The sequence below is a fragment of the Scylla paramamosain genome, chromosome 7 (genome assembly GCF_035594125.1).
Source record: "Scylla paramamosain isolate STU-SP2022 chromosome 7, ASM3559412v1, whole genome shotgun sequence".
NCBI classification, from domain to species: domain Eukaryota; kingdom Metazoa; phylum Arthropoda; class Malacostraca; order Decapoda; family Portunidae; genus Scylla; species Scylla paramamosain.
Genome location: NC_087157.1, coordinates 30,625,235 through 30,648,115, shown reverse-complemented (window position 1 = coordinate 30,648,115; position 22,881 = coordinate 30,625,235). Strand labels below are relative to the sequence as shown.

The 22,881-nt window shown below is 38.0% G+C and overlaps 1 protein-coding gene and 1 long non-coding RNA gene across 3 annotated transcripts in view; one reads left to right on the top strand and one right to left on the bottom strand.

The window, feature by feature from the left end:
• The window catches only part of LOC135102348 (uncharacterized), a 90,788-nt gene extending 78,595 nt beyond the window's left edge, over positions 1-12,193 (bottom strand). For both annotated transcript variants that reach the window (XR_010269623.1, XR_010269624.1), the window contains exons 1-2: positions 12,099-12,193; positions 1-97 (exon numbers count right to left, since the gene is read on the bottom strand). The exon at positions 1-97 is cut by the window's left edge and continues 151 nt beyond it. This is a non-coding gene — a long non-coding RNA (uncharacterized LOC135102348). The remainder of the gene's footprint in view (positions 98-12,098) is intronic.
• Positions 12,194-14,080: 1,887 nt separating this feature from the next.
• Positions 14,081-22,881, top strand: part of LOC135102347 (uncharacterized) — a 20,518-nt gene continuing 11,717 nt past the window's right edge. The window contains exons 1-3 of the mRNA XM_064007445.1: positions 14,081-14,361; positions 21,675-21,811; positions 22,457-22,849. Coding sequence (XP_063863515.1) covers positions 21,695-21,811; positions 22,457-22,849 — 510 coding nt within the window. The 5' untranslated portion in view covers positions 14,081-14,361; positions 21,675-21,694. The remainder of the gene's footprint in view (positions 14,362-21,674; positions 21,812-22,456; positions 22,850-22,881) is intronic.

The following is a 22,881-nucleotide window of genomic DNA, read 5'->3' as shown; positions in this document are numbered from 1 at the left end:
AGCCCACTGTGCCGTGCCGTAATAGGCGTGGCCACGACGGCTCCCTCGATTCCTAGGTGAGGCCCGGCTCGGTGTTTGCCGTACTTGTCGTCGGCGGCTGGCGGAGGGGAGAGAGAATGAATAAATAACGACTATTGAAAATCGCCTGAATAAATAAGGTCTGTATTGCTAGTAATGATAAGGAAGCGAGGGGAATCATGTCCTGCCTCACCGCCAAGATTGCTCACCTCTTGATTATAGGCTTTTTAACTTTTTTTGTGTGGTCAATACATGTTTTTTTGGGGGAAGATGTGCAGACGCTTCGATGTCCTTGTTAATGTGTGAGCTCACTCCCTGATCTCATGAGGAAAAATGCAAAGCTTTGCTGCACAAGAAAGGGTCGTGAAATCTCAAGTAGTGATGTGATAAGGAAGATAAAAGGTAACATTTTTCGATTCCCTCAAAGAAAACACGATCCCAGCATCATCCAACTCACACATTCTGTCCACCTCTCTAGTGCAAGAGTCAACCAGGATTCCCGATCTTTCATCCCTTTCTCTGGTAAACTCTGGAACTCCCTGCCTGCTTCTGCATTTTCCCTTTCCTATGGCTTGAACTCTTTCAAGAGGGAGATTTCAATACACTTATCCTGGATTATCTACTTGGCTGTTCTCTCTGAGGACTGGTGCCTCGCTGTATTTTTTTTTTTTTTTTTTGCTTTCTTTCCTTTTTGTTGCCCTAGGCCAGAGTCCCTCTTACATAAACAATAAAAGCATCTTTCGCAGTGACTTTAGACACAACAAAACAGTTTAGGTTCCCGGCCATGAATGTAGTTAACGTGATCACCTGGAGTAGCGAGGGCATATAAACACGTCAATTCCATACACGAAATTTTCACCATTAAAATTTTTATCGTTTCACCCAAAATTATTCCCCATCTCCATGAAAATTTTCCCTAACCTAACTCAACCTATCAAGGGGGAAATTATTAATAAGGTGGAGGGTAAAAAATGTTCGTGAAAAAATCTACTTGAGGGAAGCTTGTGGTATACGTGTGAATATTCAGTATTATTTCATCTAATTGATCTGCTGGTTATTATGGTCCTCTAATACGGGCAGCGAAATAAAACAAGCTTACTAGTGCGTGAACCTACACACGACCAGTTCAACTCTGCAGCATGACCAACGTCTGCGGCACCACGTGATGTAAAGAAAGCAACGGGGCAAATATAACGCGCATGCCATGACTGTAACGTGAACTTCGGTGTTAAAAGGTGAACAAGCGATAAGTACCTAACCATTCCACACTCATTCCTCGCATGTTGCTACTTGTAGAGGATGTGACGTTAAGGATGGACCACCGGAAGTTTAACAGATTAACGGTTTATTGAAAGGAAAGTACATAATTCGAAGTACAAGAAAAACAGGGAGGAGAGATACAAAGCAAGGAAATGAGAAAAAAAATGTCTGAGTAAAAAGTGATCCCAAGCACAGGTGGTGGTGGTGGTGGTGGTGGTGGTGGTGGAGACACGGCAAGGACAAGTACGAAAAAAAGGGAAAACTGCAGAAGGGTGCGGTGGTAGCGACAATAGTGGGAGTAACTCTATTCATACCAATATTAGTAGTGTTCATCTCAGTCGTGATCAGAGAAGAAACTATAAGAAAAACATTTACCAACCGACACTACAGAATCTCTCTTAAGCTACCCATCCCTCCATGCAGTCCTTCACGCACACACACACACATACCATTGCAACTTACACATATACTGACCTCACTCACGCGCAATACAAGACTCCAGCGGCGGTATGTTTGGCAGCACACCCCCATACAAGGCGACATCGTTAGTGAGTAGGGAAGGTTGGGGAGTACAGAAGGGGACGTGCTGTAGCCGTGATAATCGGGTAATATCGTGGGGCGCAAAATTTCACACAGCTGCAGATTTCACGAGCCTGCCAGAGCTAACGAGTCTACGGGGACCAAGTATAAATCAAGCAAGCGACGCATGCTGGACGGCCACAAACACTGCCACACTGATAGATAGAAGGGCAGGCTAACAGACTGACTGACTGATCGACTGACTGACTGATTAACAGGTGTGTACAAATGCAGACTGGCTGACTGAATGATTAACGAACACTGATTAACTGGTATATATACAGAATGATATAGCCTGACTGACTAACTGACTGATTAACTGGTATATACAGATACAAACTGACTGACTGACTAACTGGCAGATTAGCGGGTACATGCGGACTGACTGACTGACCGAGTGAATTAAGAGACAGAGGGAAAGCTAGACTGAAAGACAGAGTAGACTAATTGACTGACAGGCAGATATGCCAATAAATACACAACTTGACTCAGTGACCCATAGATAGAAAGACACAAGCTGACTGATTGGTAGATAAATACACAGGCAGACTGATCACTAACTGCCAGACTCACAGATAGATTGGCAAACATACAAACAGACTGGCTGATAGATAGTCAAACAAAACTGTTAACTTGAAGATTAAAAAAATATTAACACAGACTAACGGACCGATAGACAGAGAGACAGACTTACTATTCAACTGATGGAGAAATAGGCAAGCACGGATAGGCGCACAGACAGAGACAACAATAAAATAATCAAGAACAGAGAGATCTAGGCAAGAATATCACTCCTAGCAGTGAAGGTTCACAAAAAAATTAATACTGAAAACGGGGAAATGGATCCACGGTGTTTAGTGTGCTTCCCAAGGTTAGCATTGAAAACACACACACACACAAAATAATAATAATAATAAAATAAATAAATAAAATAAATAAACAGATAAGTAAATAAATAAATAATAAAAAATAAAAAAATTTTAAAAATAAGTATATATATATATATATATATATATATATATATATATATATATATATATATATATATATATATATATATATATATATATATATATATATATATACTCGTATATATATATATATATATATATATATATATATATATATATATATATATATATATATATATATATGTGTGTGTGTGTGTGTGTGTGTGTGTGTGTGTGTGTGTGTGTGTGTTTTAGATATAAAAATTTATTTTGTATAAAATTGATAAATAAGGTCTATATATGTACAGATGGCTCCCTACTTGATGAAGCAGCTTTCCTCTCCATATTTCTAACAAAAGCGACACCTGTCTTTTTTTCTTTTTTTTTTTTTCATGACAGCTGTCATTGCCTGGAGCTGCCTTTGACGTAAATCTTGGGCCTGCCTCCTTCCTCTCCCCCTCTACATTCCCATTCCCGTCCCTCTCCCCATCCCCCCAGAGAGAGAGAGAGAGAGAGAGAGAGAGAGAGAGAGAGAGAGAGAGAGAGAGAGAGAGAGAGAGAGAGAGAGAGAGAGAGAGAGAGAGAAGAGGGGAGGGGCTAAGATGGAGATAGAGAGGGAGTATGAGATACGTAGAAACAAGGAGAGAGTGTGGATGGGGAGGCGGACATGTAGTGGGGTTGAACTTAATTGACACGTCACGACTTCTGACCTATGATATTTACCTATTAAAATCCATTGGCTTTAGATAAGAATAAGGGTAGGAAGGTTGCTTCATCAAGTAGTAAGCCGTCTGTGCATATACATAAAAAAATGTATAATTAGTCAAGCCTGACCCGTTCATTTCCTGTACAGTACAAGTTAACACAGGCTTTGGCCAACCGGACCAACCTGTATCAACATGACCTTCAGATAACACTTCATACCTTTTGTTTCACTCTAGATTACTTTTTAATTGATTATTTAAACTAATTTACATATAAATATGAGGAATAAACAAAAAATAAACCCCAAAAAATAACAAAACCCCGAAAAAGGCAATAAAACAAAAAAAAAAAAGTGGGTTGGGTTAAAAAAGGTGTTTTTATCCAACCTTGGTGTTTCCCCTTGGGACATATGTTAGGATCCACACATATGTAGGTCGTCTACAGCCCTTTTGTGTGTATGAAGAGAAAGAAACACCAAGATAAGAAACTAAGACGACCAAGATAACAAACTAAGACGAAGTAACTTGAAGAGCAGCACGGCACATCCTCAGACAGGCGGGCAGCACAAAGAAACCCACGGGAACCTTTCAAATGTGGGTGATGACAGCAAACCTGAAAGTACGAGTGTGTAGTGATGAAGAACTAAGAGTGGCGAGGAAAGGAAAGCATAATGGTAATGCAAAACAACAGGATGGACTGTGGCTGGGAGGAGGAGAGATTAGTGAAATGTTACACACTCGTGGGGTAATTTGAAGAGATGAAGGAAGTCAATAGTGGATGATGAAAGGCCAGGCAAGAGTCACCAGAATGTAGGAAGGATGATCCAAAATCGATCTACGCGGAGGATGACTGACCTCTGATAGATCTGCCCGAGGACAGAACACGCAGGAATTGAGGAACAAGGCAACCCTCAAAACACGGCGGTCGCGCGGGAATAGTGGTAGGATATACGTAGTACTTCTCTTGTAAGACCTTCCTCCCACCGCCCAACACGCACACGGCTCTGACACAGCTATTTCCGTTAAGTGACCCAGACCAATTATTTCCACAAATGTTTTTTTTTTTTTTTTTTTCCACTTACGTAGGTATATTCGGTTATTTACTTCTCTCGAGGCCGGTAGAAGGTTGCCTCACTCCTACAGCCACAACTTTATGGATGAAGGCGAGGTTCATCCATTATGCCTCTTGCGTTCCATGCCTCACAAGCAGACAGAAGGAGGAGGAATAACCTTGAGATCGTGCTGTTCTGCGACGCCGCCGGCTTGCCCTGCGCCGGTGAAACAGCGGAGGGAAAGCAAAAAGCGCAAGTCACATAACCCCTCCCAACCATATGAAGATCCTGCCGTCACTAAGGACCCGCTAGTTAGCTAAAGCAATAAACTCTCCTCCTATCCTTCCTACCTGGTAATAAGAAGTGGCGGATTACATTACAGTATTATTAAGATAATTTCACGATTAGTACTCATCATAGGATATTTTATATATTATTTTCGACTCTCTCTCTCTCTCTCTCTCTCTCTCTCTCTCTCTCTCTCTCTCTCTCTCTCTCTCTCTCTCTCTCTCTCTCTCTCTCTCTCTCTATATATATATATATATATATATATATATATATATATATATATATATATATATATATATATATATATATATATATATATATATATATACACACACACACACACGCACACACACACACCTTGACGCAGCGATCCTTAAGCTAAGTCACCCATGAAGCATGTACAGTCGGCGCAGTTTTCTTTCACCAACACAGACAAGAAAAGAAGGCTCATCAGGCCGGCCTAAATTGACCGTATAAAAACACAGGGATGCCTTGTCTGCCCACCACTACCCTTTCATTCCTCTCCCATGCACCAGCCAGCCATGACTTGCTCACCAAACCTCACTGCCTACCATAAGCCTACCCAAATGTCTCCTGATCTGCGCAATGCAATCCACCACTTCATGCATACTAGCCACCTGTCCGCCATCCACCGCTACTTTTACCTAAACCCCTATCCACCAATCCTGCCATCCATCTCATCCACCCTTCTGCTCATCACTATCTGAAAATGTAACGCCGTCAGCCCCATCCACCATGCAATCTACAAGTCACTAATCCACTCCTTACACAAATCCCTATCCATCCTCATAGCTACTTGTCACATCCACCCTCCTCCTATCCACCACATCCATCAGTCCTATCCATAATATCACACATAGCTATCTTATCTACAGCCCCAGTCAACAACCGTACCAAAATTTTATCCATCAGTGTTACTGTCAACTTAATCAGCCTTCCTTTCACCATTCCCCTGCAACACACAACCTTCTATTCACATGCACCTCACAGTAATCTATATCCTTACAGTTACACTTTTTGATTTGTCCACTAATCTTGCCATGAGCCACAATACAATACCAATCATATCAACATTTCATTACCTCAGTTCTATTAACAACTCTTTCCTCTTCATCTTTTAAGTTTCAATTAACCTCTTGATTTATTTATCTATTTACTTTGACAAATAAGTAGGTTGGGCAAAAACTGGTTAATAACAATGCCTGCTTAAATGCCATTCTGCAATAAGTTCAGTAAGATGCAGCTATCCAAATTACTTGCTGGATTTTCCTGACACTCTTCTTTTGAAATAATGCAAAACAGAAACAGCAGAAAAAAAAACAGCAGAAAACAGCAGAAAAACAGGACCAAACTTCCAGACTTGTCAATAAAAGGAAAGAAAGAGTGATCATACTGTTTAACTCTCACTTTAGTTAGGTGGACAGAACAAGAGTAAATGTTAACAGAAAGTCTTGGCTAGCAAGGCTGTAGGAGGGGAAAGGCATGCCGTTGGCAGATTCTGAGGAGCAGTAACCAAAGAAATGACAAATGAAGGCAAGAGATGCAACACTGCTGAGGAGTGTGAGAGACTAAAAGTCACTTGGTTAAAGCAGGAAACTTGATAAGAAGCTTTAGACAACATCCTTTCTAATAAAGCTGCATGGGTTGAACCCACCCTCATAATGGGAGCCACACTCCCTGAAAGGTAGTTAAAACTCCTGTATAGTTACTTTATATCATGCAAACAAGTGTACAAAACATTAATAATGCAAATAAATGCCTAAGGTGTCCTAACAGTTTGGTTCTACCAGGAGACATTATTTCTGTATAGGAATGCAGAAGCCACCTACACATATATAAAGATAATGGTGAGCTAAACAATTTCAGTAAGTTAATTACAAAGAATAAAGAACAGATTGCATAACTATGTGTGGGAAGTGCAATGCAAGACCTACATGATACATATATCCCAGAGTTGATGGCAACCACCAGTATAGAACACAGGGATGTGACAACACCAGCTATCCCAATGAGATACACCCAGGTAGCAGAACTACATCACCAGGATCAGCCTCAAGAAGAGGGACCTCAGTAGAATTGGTCAGCAGCTTCCTGAGGGGAAGGTCATTCCAAGATTTAAATTACTAGGCTATGTCAAAGAATAGCATCCTGGGAAGGAAACCTTTTGCTCTAACGACATGCCATTCAGACATATTAAGAAAAATAAGGATGTTAAACAAAATTACAATCAATTCCTTGGGAAAAGGAAAGGACACTGAATGTAAAAATTATACTGAGGATGATGGATATCACCACTACATCCTAAACCTGAGACAGGCCATGAATTGCAAAGGGGCATGATAGTCAGTGACAACCACAAGGATTTGATGTAGTGCCAGGGGTCACTGAAGTATGGTGTATTTTTTCTCACTATCACAGAAATATACCATTGATTTTTTTTCCAGTTTTGGGTAAGTGGAAGCCAACCATCACACTAAGAACCATTGGCATCCCTCACATTTCTAGTGTCTAAAGTGTCAAACATAGTTAATGACTTGCCAAGTCTAGGGAAACAACAAAAGGAGGAGAATAAGATTGTAGTTAACTCAAGGATAGGAACATTGTTAAAAAATATATGGATAAGCCAAAGGCATTTAATATCACAGGCCTAAAAATCTTAAAAAGAATAATACAGAACATTTTCTCTCTATAACCAATCAAAATATTAATGAACACAAGAACACAGGGAATAAAAAGAGCCTCATTGCTGATCTCAACCTCTTGGATGTTACAATCAGCCCCTAAATGATAATCTGTGAATAAGGAACATAAGGCCACTGCACTTCCAGGGATGCAACAATTATTTCCATCAGGTATTCCCTTCCCCACACATTTTTTTTTTTTTACCAACATGTGAGTCCAGTGAACAGTGAACAACAAGGGTCCAGAAGGGTGAAGCTATACATCTTGCCTTGCTGGATTAGAACATTTGGGAGGAGTAGCTGCTACACTTGTCAGATTACAAGGCCACACCTCCTCATTCTTATCCCCTATTAAGGATCTACAGTATGAAGGAAGACAAGCCCAAACTGTCCACTGGAGGATTTAAATCTGAAAACTTTCCATCATGTACTGCCAATTAGTATACACAGATGGGTGAAGAGACACCTGTGGTGGCTGTGCATGAACTGCCCTAGCCAACATACAACACTGCTGTAGTTACATCAGCCAGCAAATCTACAATCATTCACCTGCTAGTAAGTTGTGTTGCTAGAATGTTTCCTGTAGGACCAAGGCTTTCATGGAAATGTAAGCAGCTGCAGCATTCATTATGGATTACAAGGGTTTGAGAGACTTGGAAATGAACCACCCATATGATAACTTATACAACTAAAACATAAGTTACATTGGAAGATTATAGGAGAAAGTTACCAGTGAGAGATAAAGATTCATACAGTGGACACACTGCCATCATTCCTTCTAAAAGCTATGGCACTATTAAAAATTTAGCCAGTGAACTGAAAATCTGCACTAATTACTCATGAATTTCTAGAACTGTAACAAAGGGAGGCACAGCGACACGTGCCACCTCAGATGTAGCAAAGGAAGGCACAGAGAGACACATGCCACATCAAGTATAGCAAAGGGAGACACAGAGGGACACATGCCACCTCATGCATCCTTCCACAGAATAAACATTACAGGAATCACTTTCATAATGTATTACTCCTTTAAAATGCATTTCTCTTTGACAAAAATCAATAGCCTCTTGAATACATACATGCAGTCTTACTTAAATATAAACACACAAAATTATCTAATATGTCAGCTGTTATATGGCAGTTTAGAGCTAAAAGTGCAATTTTGTAAATAAATAACCGATCTTCAAAAATCATGCGTAACTACAAAAATTTGAGACAATGCTGCAAAGGAGTTTGCTCTCTAAACTTATCATGCTTGAATTCACCATTTTGTTTAACATCCATGTAAGATTATCTCAGTGCACCCCTCCAAGATGACAGCTGTGCCACTTACTCTAACAGCTCCTGAGACCTCTAGCTATGGAAGGTTGGAAACAGTAGAATCTTTTGTCCAACTACCTCATCCTTACATTATCTCATTTTCATTTCCACTTCTGGGGTAAAATACAATGAAGATTTTTTTCCTCTTTTTTTTCTTTTTTTATATAATAGTCTGCCTCAATTTCTCATTTTCCCAAGTTTGCTGAAAAATTCCAAAGGAGAGGGCAACTGCTTCCCTTAACTGCACCCCATGTCACTCTATTTAATACATCTATCACCATACTCTACTTACACTATTCCAAAGTTCCCTTTCCTTTTTCCATGATGATTGTTCTTTGCAACATCAAGTACACTGATCACACTAACGATCCTACAGGGAGTATAAAGGACTAAAAAAATCATCTTGTGACCTGACAGTCATTGAAGTTCTGACATCTGAGATATTTTCCCTTGATCTCCAGGTTAGGTGTTCAATCCCCATTAATTGTATCTCAAAACTAAATATTTATCCCACCTTCCGATAACTTTTTCAGTGTTTCTCTGAATGGCCCAAGAGGGGACCCCTCACACCACTCTCTTTCCATACATTCTCTTTCCATGCCTCCATACTCCATTCTTTGATTCTCTTTCCATGCCTCCATACTTGCACTGAACAGAACTAAGATGTTTATTTATTATTCATTATTAATCTCTTTCATTTACCATTCAATTAGTATATTCATGCACTGCTTTTGGCCTTCACTTCTTGCTCTATGAAAATTATGCAAATTCATTCTCCCAGAGTAACTTTTCTTCTCAAAAATCCTCCTCTTATTTCCATACTATATCTCTCTCTGACACACTACTCTCTCTGGGCGCATCTCCCAGGGTGATGTCCATGGCATAAGAGCCTCCACCTCTCACTACCCAAACACTCCCTCCTTGATTGTTCAAGCTCTCTACCTCTACTGGCTCCTCTTTTACACCTGTACTTCTCTATCCTATCCCTCAATCTTCCAAGTGGCCTTTTCCCTCCAATTAAGGCTTAGCAGTCATTTTTTTTTTCTTATTTTCTTTTCCTGAATATGTGCTGAAATCATAGTTGTCTTTCTTTTTCTTCTTTCTTTTTTCTACTTTCTTTACTTTATGGAGATTTTTTTTTTTATACCACTGAATGAACCTTACTGCCTACCTAATGTATTTATTTGAGCATTAAAGCTGAAACTTGGAAATTTCTCCATGATAAGTATTTACATGTGAAAGAATGTACCCACAAATACAGGGTTGTTCATCAAGAGTGCAGCTTCCTCACCAAGGTACAAATAAAGGAAGCAAAAGAAAAATTAAGCTCTTATTGTCCTTTGAATATGTACTTTGAAAATGTCAAATGATAAATACATAAATGCTAAAGAGCACTTATGAATACAGAATACTACAAAGAAAGAACAGTTAGCAGGAGACCTGTACAATAAATTAATCTAGTGAACTACAAACTGTACAAGTAAACTACACACAGAAGAACAGGATACAATAGGCAAAGTTCCTCCCTGCTCACCTCACCCTCTGGCAATGTACTTGGAAAATAGGTACAATGGAACACCATGTACAGTACATAACCAGCAGCAGTAGCAATGTTAGATACAATCCGTGTAGACTATAGGCTAAGGTCTTTTAAGTCAAGTTCCAGGTATTTTTGCCATGAGAAAGGTCTTTATATCAAAAGAACAGATAGATGGTATAAAAGGAGAAGGATCTGCCTTATAGAGGCCCCAGGTAAATTCAACTGAAACCCTGGTCTTTTCAGTAGCTAAAAATGCTTCTGCTTTATGAAAAAAAATGAAGACACAAATTTATAGTAAAGAATGAAAACAGCGAAAGATACAAACTGTGGGTAGGAGGCTTTCAGATCATCTGGTGAGAAAATAGCTTTAGTAAAGGAAAATAAATGTTGTTGTAGGATTTTTCATATATGGGATGTGGTTATTTACTTAAAATTACACTGAATTGCATAGAAACAGTCCATACACCACATTTGGTCCAAATAAGAGGCTTTGTTCAAGGATCATCTGTACTGCTCATAATTAGCACAGAATATAGACAGCCATGATTGATAGTGAGATTAGGGCATTGATGACTCAGATTTTCTAATATTTACATAGAAAAGTTGTTCAAATACTTAAAATTTGTTATTTTTTATTTGCTTCCTATTTGCTAATCTATGAAAATGTTCCTGGAACATTATTTCCCCTTAGATTTTTTCTTTCCTTCAAAGTAGCAGACTTTATTTTTCCATAACTTTTTTGGTTACCATCCATTGCTGCCTCTTCTTAGTGGAAGTGCTCAGCTTCCTTTCTTCAGTTTCTGAGAGTGGTTGGCAGTCAGTCCACCGTAGAAAACATAAAATAAATAGTTACCTTTACTTGCTAATTGTGAGAGCAGTGAAAAGTCATGATTCTGAACTGGATCTGCTTGCCTTCTCTGACTCATCTGCCAGAGTAAGCAAACCGGCAAGTGGATCCAGGCAGTAATGCTAACCACTTATTCCTTCCCAAGGGAGAAACCCCAGAACATGTACATATAATGCTTATTTCATCTTCGAGTTCTACTTTTTTTTTTCACCAGGCTACTCTATATACATATTCCAGAGTCAACCAGCCTAAGAATGAAGCAGCTTCCCTCCACAGGTACATTTCACCATCTTAGCAATCATCAGCTGCCTCTCAGGAGATCTATTCCCCTTTTATCTCATAATTAAGATTTATGTGTCTGGGTAGTCCTCCTTCCAAATTTTCAGTAGAAAAGTCTAACTTTTTTTTTTTTGGCATACTTATACATCCTTCCATTAACGTCCATAATTATTATTACATTTTGTCTTTTGATGTACTGCTTTATCAACATTCCTCTCTGCACATTTTACTCAGCTAACATTTTCTGAAGCAGGCTACCGCACACAGGGGTTTTCAAGACCATCTATTCTCTCCATCTAAACACATGATCTTTATCTCTGTCAATTAATTTTCAAGAGTATATAGATTAAAAGATATTAATGCTAACACAAACTACACAAGAGAAACATTAAATAACCGATTATTGAAAAAAAAAAAAAACTCATTTTCACTCATCAAGTTAACACATTATACAAAAGTTCACAAATATTTGCTCTCCACTGGGCAGCTTTAGACACCCAGGTACTGAAAAGTGAAAAGGCACTATCTGGTGAATAATTCTGAACAGATATGGCCTTACTTTATGTACAGCAGCAGCAGCACATACATCAAGTACCCTTTCCTTGCTAAAAGGCGGTGCAGCTCTCCAGTCAACACCTTTCCGTATATTTAGTTATTTATCTATCTAGTTTGTTCATATGTTTAATCCTCTATTAATTCGTTCATTTATTTATTTATATATATAGTAACCATTACTTAGTGTCAATGCGTATATATATATATATATATATATATATATATATATATATATATATATATATATATATATATATATATATATATATATATATATATATATATATATATATATATATATATTACCCTACGTACACAAAACTTCCTCTGGTAATGTATTCCACTGAAACAGTGATGTGTTTAAAAATCTGTATTTTTATACATCCTTTTCTCTTATTATTATTATTATTATTATTATTATTATTATTACTTTATTTATTTTATTTATTTATTTCATTTATTTATTCATTTATTCATTTATTTTATTTTATTTTATTATTATTTTTATTTATTTATTTATTTATTTATTTATTATTATTATTTTTTTTTTTTTGTGTGTGTGTTCTTCGGGGATGAGGATGATGTTTTGAAATAAGATTAAGGTTTGTCCATATAGTTATCAGCAAAACGTAGTGGTATGTGATAATGTAGTCATGGGCCAAATGTTAAATACGTACTTCACACAATACAAAAAATATAAATATTGCCCAACAACAATTAAATAATCGCTTAACTGGGAGGATATATAATAACTATGGCATGAAGGATATCTTGTAAGATTATAGAAACTATCTAAACTATCTACATAGCTACATGTTGTATACACCTATGACAGAAATAGCTGTAACCTTACAAACCACCGGTACATTTATTTTAACAGCTATTACTACTATACTGTGTTTTTTTTCCTTCTGAATCGTGAGCTACTGAATGAAGAACATATGAGGAGTGAACCCATTTTAGTAGTACCTTCACCACCACTGCGAAGGGAATCCAGGATGGGGTTGGAGGGTCGGGGAGGTGGAGGGGGGGGGGCAGCGTGGGGTGAATGACCTCTACTATCGATCATTACCACTTCTGTGACTACTATTTCTTTGCTACATGTGCCTTTAAACGAAAAGGAGAGAATGATATGACAAATATTTCATTGTTCACTATTTATTTGAGAGAGAGAGAGAGAGAGAGAGAGAGAGAGAGAGAGAGAGAGAGAGAGAGAGAGAGAGAGTTTAGTATTTTTTTTATCTATTATTTATCGTTACCTTTATTTTACTCCTGATCACTTATTACCGCGTAGCTTGTAAATCACACGATAATCAGAAAACTTCATAATTGTTCTACCTAGCTATTATAGATAAATTGCATCATTAATAACAAAGTAATACCATTCAGGAGGCTTCACTTGATATTTCAGTATCATATATCTGGATGAGGGGCAGAAATTGAGTGTCTTAGTGATGTTTTCAAGTCTCATCATAAGTTTTCCATAAAGTGAAGTTGTTAATGCCATCAGCAGCATCTCAGGGTGAACCAAACGTGTCTTGAATAAATCAATATAAGGCATTGGAGTGTACATGGAAAGCATTCCGGTGTCCAAATTCTCGGAGGTGAGATAACTTTTGTGGAGTTGAATGCTACCCCTTCCTGTGACCTATTCCTTTCTGCATAAATTTTGTGGTCTATCTGCTTTCATATTTTTCTTTTTTTCTGTTTATATGTTTTATCAGTCACTGTTGTTCGTGTTTCCGTTTTTGTTTCTAGTGTTCCATGACTATAAATTAAGAACTTTGAGTTTAAATAGAGGAAGGTAAAAGTGAGCGTTTGGAGTCTAATTTTCCCTATCTTTGATTATCTTCTTGTTTCTCCAGCAGTCACTACTATTTCATGTGTTCTCATCTGAATCAATAAATTTCCAGGACAGAATGAATTAATATTTAGCGTAAATAAAGGAAGATAGCATTGGGTGGCCGCTGGTCATGGCGTCTATACTGAGGCTCGAGAGTCTAGAAAGCTGCTCTTCGCTTTGTCTCTGGGCCAGGGAGGATCGACGATTTATATTTTTTCCTCTACTGTACTAACTGGGAGCGTTTGGACTATTAAAACTTACAATGCTAATAGAGTAAACCTTCTTTTTTCCACTTCAAGTGTGTGAAAAGCATTTGATATTGGGAAAGGCCCTGAAAATCGTGTGAAAACAGTGTGTATGTCCCTGACCGCCGCGGGGAGGAGGTAGGACGGCTGTCGAGGCGCTCCAGTTTTTCTCCCGTAAGGTAAGGTTTTTGCTCGGAAATGATGCCTAGTATATGCTTAAAGGCATTATGAATGGTTAATCTATTACAGGATCGACATATGGCTGGAAGAGAAGGTGTCCATGAAGTCCTAATATAATGGACTTTACAGCCAAGGTCACCCGTAGCCCGAGTCACCTCGGCCTTACACCGTCACTTTTTTTTTTTTTTTTATCTCTCTCTCTCTCTCCAGCCCTGGTCTAACCATATATTGTCTAATTTTAATGATATTTAATTAATCAATTTGTTTATTTATATCTGCATTATTGTAACTAGTGAGTGCTTCGAATTGGTCAAATTATCGACATATGCAATAACAGTAACATTAATCCGCCCTCTGTTCTGACTCTGCCTCTGATGGTAATCATATTACTAAGCAATTTAAGATAACTTCAATGATAGTAGTTCCTATACATAGTGGGAGGAGGACACGAGGCTTAAGACACCTAAATAAGCTACATTAAATTTATATGCACCTCCATCCTTGTTCACACAGGGCTTCTGAACATTCCTCGAGGGGTTTCCCTCAAGCCAGTGACTAGTAAGGTTTGATAAATAAAATAAAAAGTTAATGATTTTCCATATAATCCACTGAATTTTCAGTTTATATTATTCCTTTTCCCTGGTTTTTGTAAGAAAAGCTCCAGTAATTATAAAACAAAGGTCCTTTGTCAAAACATCGAGAAAGGGTTACCAACAAACACAGACTCAAAAAAAAAATAAAAATAAAAAATTGAGACACATTACTGAAATTCACACTATACTGAACACCATTGCCAAGATGTATTTCTGTGCTGGAAGTACTGACGATTTAAATGTATTTATTTAATTGTATTCTGCCTGCCTTTCTTGGTGGGCCTCCAGGAAGCTGTGTACCCTGAGTCCTCAGTCTAGATTGGGGAACTCACATGCTGCTAATGTGCCAACTAAATAAAAGCTTTACATTTAATTTCAAGCTTCTCATAAGATTCTTATAATCTCATTATAGCAATGACTGACTCCTTCCAGTACAGTCCTATCATTAACTTTTTCATACAATCCATACAGGGATGGATGGACAGGATCAAATGAAAACCTTTCTGCTGTTCTGTTTTTGGAATAAATTAGATTGAATTAAATTCTTCTCTTGTAAGTTCCATTCTATCTTTTCTCTACTATTTAGGTAAGTTTCTTCTCTTGCAATACCACCTAAGTTCACACAGAATACTGACTGTAAAATAAAATCCTACTCTCACAGTCAATTTCTGTGGGTCTTTGAGGTACTACTAGTTTTGGATTTGTGGCAAATACAGTTCTACCCAGCAGTAAGCATATTGTCTTAATACACTAGCCATCAGTGCTTTGTGGGTCAAGAGGGGCAGTGTGTCCTGGTCCTATTTAAGGTTTATGAACACTTGTTACAAATCCACACATTGATTTTGTTAAATATTTAGAAGATGCTATGGAAGATTAAGATCAAAGTAGATCCTAAGATACCTCCCTCAGCCCATAAGTTGAATTTCCTGCAGTACTTTCTGTTGTAGAGTTTGCCTCTGGGAGGTAGTATACATTTAAAATGAAGATTAATAAGTTATTTGCCTTTACTTAACTTCTATTTCCCCAGATGCATGAAGTGTTCTGTATAGGATTGAGCAATCAGAAACACCTTAAATGACAAATTTAGTCTTGTCAAAATGTAGTAATGTAATGAAATACTGGCTTCCAATGAAGCTAACAGATTGTTGTGTTTTATCATTGAGAACATAGGTAATGGAAATGCTGATGTTATCCTGAGATGTATTTTACACTAGTGAGATTGCATCTAATTATGCCATATGTTAGTTTTACTTTTGTGTTAAGATACACATTAGAGAAAAGGAAAAAAATCAGGGCCCCAGTGCCCATGCACTCTTCAAGATATTATATTGCTGTTACATAAAATTTACTGTAACATTCTACAAATTATCTAGTACATACCAATGTACAGTAGTGTAAAATTAAGGGAAAAACTGTTTCATTGGAACTAAAATGAAAGATCACTCTGATTTCCTTTACTATCTCCATTGACACAGGATCTTCCACACAGTAAATCTGCAGTAGCTAGCAGCCTCCTTGTGCCCATAACAAACATAACCTTACAAGGAATAAAGAGTTTGAAGGAATTTTCTTGCTAAAAATAGACTGTTTTTGAAGGGGAATACATAAGTGGAAGAGCAGCACTAGGAAGACTATACCCGGTTAAAGAAGGAGAGGTATTCACAGGTTCTTTTAAAAGTTGTAGTAAGGGATGTTTTCAAGAGGTAGTAAATGAATAGTCTCAAAGAGAGTGGCACAAATTTTACCATAAGTGAATGCAGTAAGAGTGATGCATTTGAAGTATACATATATCTGAAGCCAAACTAGGAAAGTGAAAGTTAGTGGAAAATTTGTAGATGTGAGTTACATTTATACTTGATTGGTGAAATATAGTGCAGTGTTTGCCACACAATGTTTATTATTATACCAAAAGCCTTGGGTAACTGGAGAAGCACTTGAAGACTGAAAGAAGGCAGCAATTGTTTTCTTGTATAATATAAAGGATGGTGAGAGTGTAGGAATTATATTAAGGTAGATTTGTTGTGTGTAGTGGGGAAGTAGGTATATGCATGGGTGAATATTGATAGACAGGGTCTGGCAGATAAGAATGAGGAGGTGAGTGATAAGCAGGAGAGATTTCAGACAGGTTGGGGGTGTATGATTTAGAGGTTTGCATTGGGACAGGTGGTGAAGGCCTATAAGAAAGGCAGTAGGCTCTTATGGATTTATAAGGGGTAAGTACAAGTTGTATTTTGTAAGTAATGCATTATTTGATTTCATAATAAAGATATCATCAGATAATAAAGAAATAAACATGGAAGCTACACACAGATATTGTAGCTGGGAAAGCTACCATCTTGGTAAAGGTTAGCCTATAGACATGGAACTCACTTTTCAAAATTATGAGGATAAGTGTAAGGATAGATAGGAAGTTAAGGTCTTAACTTTTAATGTTGTAGAGTGTTCCCATAGTATATATGAGTAAGGTGATGAGGTAAATATAAGTGTTACATATTGCAGTTTGCAATTTGTAAAGAACAGGGAATATCAGTTTTTCAAATTTAAATTAGCAGAGGTACTGAAAAAACACCACCCGGGATTATCAGGAGAAAATGAGTGAGAGTGAGATAAGAAAGATACATAACAATGGAAAAGACACTGGCAATGTGAAAGGCTGTTTTCTTGATAAGTGGGAGAATATTGAATAATGCTGTATGAGAGAGAGAGAGAGAGAGAGAGAGAGAGAGAGAGAGAGAGAGAGAGGGTGGGGAGAGAGTGAAGTGGTTGGACAGGTGCTAATAAAGACTTCTGATGTGATCCCTGTTTAGAAAGTTACCAGGAGCATGCACCATTACCTATTGTGATAGCCATGAAGAGAGTTAAAATCTCTCGTGGAGTAAAATAAGGAGAGGAAGAAAAGTTTGTGACTTCAGATTAGGCTTGAAACTTGTATGGATTCAGGAATGGGGATATAATATTTTGTATTATGTAATTTTGTACATCACTAAACATTTAATTCCATGGAAAAGTTGTTGATAAGTCACATCACTCAGACTGCCACCTATGTACAATGCAAACAATGGAATATTACCTCCCCTCGGTCTGCACATGGTCACATACTACTGCTTGACCTTCCTCTGTCTTCACAAATTGTCAGTGCCTTCACTCTGCTTGTACATATTATTTAATTACTGTGTCCTTCCTCATGAAACTTGCAGTTTCAGTTGTCAGGTGGAAATCATCTATTTACAGTAGCACCCAGAGTTGTCCAGTGTTGTCTCTTTTTTGTTTGGTAATGCTTTAAAGATTCAATATTATGAGTAAAGTAGTTTTATCCATGATTTTTTTACTGCAAACTACTGACCTGTACCATATCCATTACTTCTTGAGTCACTCATGCATATCATTAGTATCACATTGGAATTTTAAGATAAATTGTTATTCATATGACATAAATGATCAGAGAACACGTATCTATTCATTCTCTCTCTCTCTCTCTCTCTCTCTCTCTCTCTCTCTCTCTCTCTCTCTCTCTCTCTCTCTCTCTCTCTCTCTCTCTCTCTCTCTCTCTCTCTCTCTCTCTCTCTCTCTCTCTTAGAATTTTAAGATAAATTGTTATTTGTGTGCCATAAATGATCAGTAGAGAACATGTATCTATTCATTCTCTCTCTCTCTCTCTCTCTCTCTCTCTCTCTCTCTCTCTCTCTCTCTCTCTCTCTCTCTCTCTCTCTCTCTCTCTCTCTCTCTCTCTCTCTCTCTCTCTCTCTCTCTCTCTCTCTCTCTCTCTCTCTCTCTCTCTCTCTCTCTCTCTCTCTCTCTCTCTCTCTCTCTCTCTCTCTTATTACTTATTTGTGTAAAGCAGGACAAGTTGTGTAAGGAAATCGTCTGTGGCATTCTTTCCTCAAGAGGATGCATGTGTACAGTCACACCTATGATTTTCTCCCTCCTGGAAGCAGGAGTCAAGGCCAGTCAGTTCTGGGCATTCACTTAAACAAGTTACCCTCTCTGCCAACTCCTCACCCCCACATACATGGCTGTTCAAATTGTTTCAAACAACATTTACCCTGGGGTATGTTTTGGGGGCCAGAGGGAGTGGCTTGTTCAAGCAAATGCCCAGAACCGACTGGCCTTGACTCTGGCTTCCAGGGAAGGGGGAGAAATTAGTAGGAGCAAGTGTACATCCTAGAATGTTATTTGTCTTGCAGAAAAATACTACAAACATGTCAAAATAATTAGAACCTCAGCTCTTAATTTCTTTTAAACCTTTTACAAAAGTAGGTGGTTAATAAGTCTGAGAATTAAATTCAAAGATGAAAAACAGTATTATTGCTCCCATTATAGGGGACAGCATTCCAGTTCTGCAAGGGTTATGGTGAACATGATATCCAGATGTCTTCTTGTTGCTCTCTCAAATTGATTGTCACAAACAGGTGAAAAATAGAACAAGCAATGTTCCAAAGTTTATTTATATAAGAGCTAAAGTGAAAGTACTGGATTGTTTATTAAGTTATAGTACAGAGATAAAATGGGAACAGGATTGGGAATTCATTTATTTTGTATTAATTTCTTTATGTATTTATTTATTTATTTGTTTATTTATTTATTTATTTAATTAATTTATTTATTTATTATCCTTTTTATCATCAAGATGTGTAAAAGTTGCAAGGAGTAGATAGAAAATCCTATCAGACCCTCATGTTATACAACTCATTGGCCAATGAACTATAATGACCACAAAGACCTAAATGGAGTTTTGTTAGCTATTTCTGTCCCAAGCTTTCTTCCCTTTTAGATGAGTTTCTGATGTTTATGGCACTAATTAGTATTGTCACCTCTTCTTGGAGATCCATTGCCTGCTTTGTGCAGTGTGATCAATAGAGAGTCATGGCTCAATATCCAACTGATCCATATTTTATTTTTCCCCCTCAAACTTTGTATTCTTCTTGGGAGCTTCATTGGTGCCACTCACTGTATTTATCTTATTTTTTGTTATTTTCTTTTTATCTGTTTATCTCTAATACCATCTTCCCTCTGGGAGCATTCCTCTGACAGATAGCCACAACAGAAGATGGATCACCTCTCCCTATCCAAACATTCCTTTTTTGCTTGTTCAGGCACATGGCCTTTCACACACAATTCTTTACCTCATTCTCCCTTTTCCAGGTGGCCTTTCTTTCTTATCAGCACTTAACTTTGCTTATATACACTTTCATGACAAACTCTTTGCTCTTCATCCTCTCAGTGTGGTCATACCCTACTGTGTTCCTTTTCACCCATTCCACCATTCCACAATTATTTATATCACTTGTATAGGTGCTCATACTCTATTATACACAGTCTTATTCCTCTCACCCTCCCATCTTGTCACTTCACATGCCCCTTTCAGATAACTGATCTCCACAGTACACACTCTTGATTGTTGTTCCCTATTCCACGTCCAGGTCTGATCCATACATCAGTATTGGCTGGGGAGTGCTGTTCCTTAACCCTCTCTTTACATCCATCCATTTACATTTTTCTTTCTTATAATTCTTGCAAGTGATGCCATTACAGACCTACCTTTCACATTCCTTTTTCTTGTCTCCCAGTCCACCTCACAATGTTTACTTAGCACTGTTTCCAGCTCACTCACCTCCTCCGGCCATAAGCACCTCACTCACACTTGCCTGTTGATGGCACACTCACCCTATATGGTATCCTAAAATCACTCGCTTCCATTTCTCTCCTTTCAAACACCATCACTTTATTTTTCCCAACAGTCATCTTCAGTGTCCTTTTTGCACACACCCTATGGAAATTATCCATCTCTCAAAGTTCTCTCTCTGTCATCTTTGAACTGACATGCTATTACAATCCATCCCACTCTTATCCTGCTTCAGCTTTGCACCAACATATTTCACTCTAGCCTTTATTTCCCTCATACAACCATCTATAAAAGTATTAAACAACCATGGATGGTCAGCCTCTTAAATTTGTGAGAATGAGATGGCACACACTCATGATTCCACAGGCAGATTTTTAGAGTGACATCCTTACAGAAGTTCATACTGCACTTCAGAGTACCTTAATACAATGCCTGTTGAAGATAAGGTTGATAGGAAGCATGTAGATATTCTTCAGCCACTCGGTGATAGTATGAAAACTGGCCGGCTTCCAGTAAGACTCGTACTCAGGTCTCTGATATCACCACATGTTGGTGCTGACCACTAGGCCATCACCTTCCTCCAGCCTTTCCATTCATATCTTCAACTACCACTCTCAACTCTCCTGAGGCATTGATTTACATCATTACAAAATTTCTTCATCTCTTCTTTTCTCACCTTGCATTTATAAGTGTACAGGCAAATCTATGCATATCTAACTATCCCTACCTCTTCCATTGTCAGCATTATCCTAGATCCTTGCTATCATGTGCCTTTATTCACTTATATAATGTCTGGGACATAATGAATGCATATCCTTCTTTCTTTTTTTTTCTTACCTTGCATCTCTTATCCACACCACTCCTTCCACTCCATCTCACATCTCTCACTTTAATTCATGCAGTCACTCATTCTTGATTCTTTCTATAACTGCAAATTTGATCAGGTTAGCCATAAAAGAGAGCACCCAGAGATCAAACCCTTGAGGGAATACTTAACAACACAACTCATCATTAATTAGCCATGGCCAAAATGGATGATCAGTCTTAACTATCCCAGTATTTTGCAAGTACTAATGTTTTATATTTTATTTCACAGGAAAGTGGATAAATGCTAGAATGGTATTAACACGACTTTCACATTTTGGGGAGGTGTGTCCTCTGAGGGACCACAGCTACAGTGATCCTGCTGCTCCTCCTTCTTACGCATATCTGCCTCCTGTCAAGCGTATTTCTGTAAGTACAAGACAGGTCTTCTTAACATAAGCGTTTGTTGTAGGTTTGGTAATTATCAGCATTATGTACAGTCAGCAATATTTGCGATTAGAACTCCTGCCGACATGAGTGTCACATTGTGCAAACTGGCAACTTGCTCCTTGGTGTGAAAAAATCTGCTGGGAGAAAATAACTGCATGGCAACTTATGTTAGTCCCTCATATGTTTTTGAAAACATAGAATAACAGATTCAGTATGTGACATATTGACATAAGGGAAAGTTATCTTTTGTTACTGGAGTTAATCGCGAATGTCACTGACTGTAAGCATTAAAAGAAAAAAAGAAAGAGGTAATGGAAGCTTTGTGGCAAAACTGTTAACATGGTGGCTTAATGACCAGAAAATCTTTCAGAGTCACTATTGTTTGAATCTGTAGAGTTGAGCACTAGGGTAAATTTGCACCATTTGCACCATCTTTGTACATCCTAAGCTACCAGCATTACCACACAAAGTAATAATAATAATGATAAATGGATAAAACATACATGAACATTGACTAGATCACAAGCAAATTAGTTGAATATTATGCATAGTTGTGAATATTGCCAACTAACAGAGAGAGAGAGAGAAGAAAATGCACTTGCAATTTTTCAAATTTCATTTCAGGTATCTGGTTCATCAAAATCCTCTGCCACATCTGCTTCACACTCTGCATCAAACCAACCGGCCTCACCTGCATCCTCCTCAGCCTCAGGTTCTTCATCCCCCCCCTCCTCTCCTCCATCATATTTCGCTTCTCAGTCTCCTTCTTCTGTATCTTCCTCATCAACAGTTTCCTCTTTCCTCTCATACTTTTCTTCCACCTCTTCTTCAAGTTTATCATCTTCAGCAGTTGTCACAACACCAGCAGCATCACCAACACCATCAGGAACAGCCTGTGCATCCCAGAGTGTACATACTGTTCAAGTCACTAAAATAGAACTTTTAGATCTACCAAATGAAATATTTGAGAAGGTATTTTCATACCTATCCTACAAAAAGATATGTGAGATCAGATTGGTAAGTTTGAGTAATTATTTTCATTTCAGTTT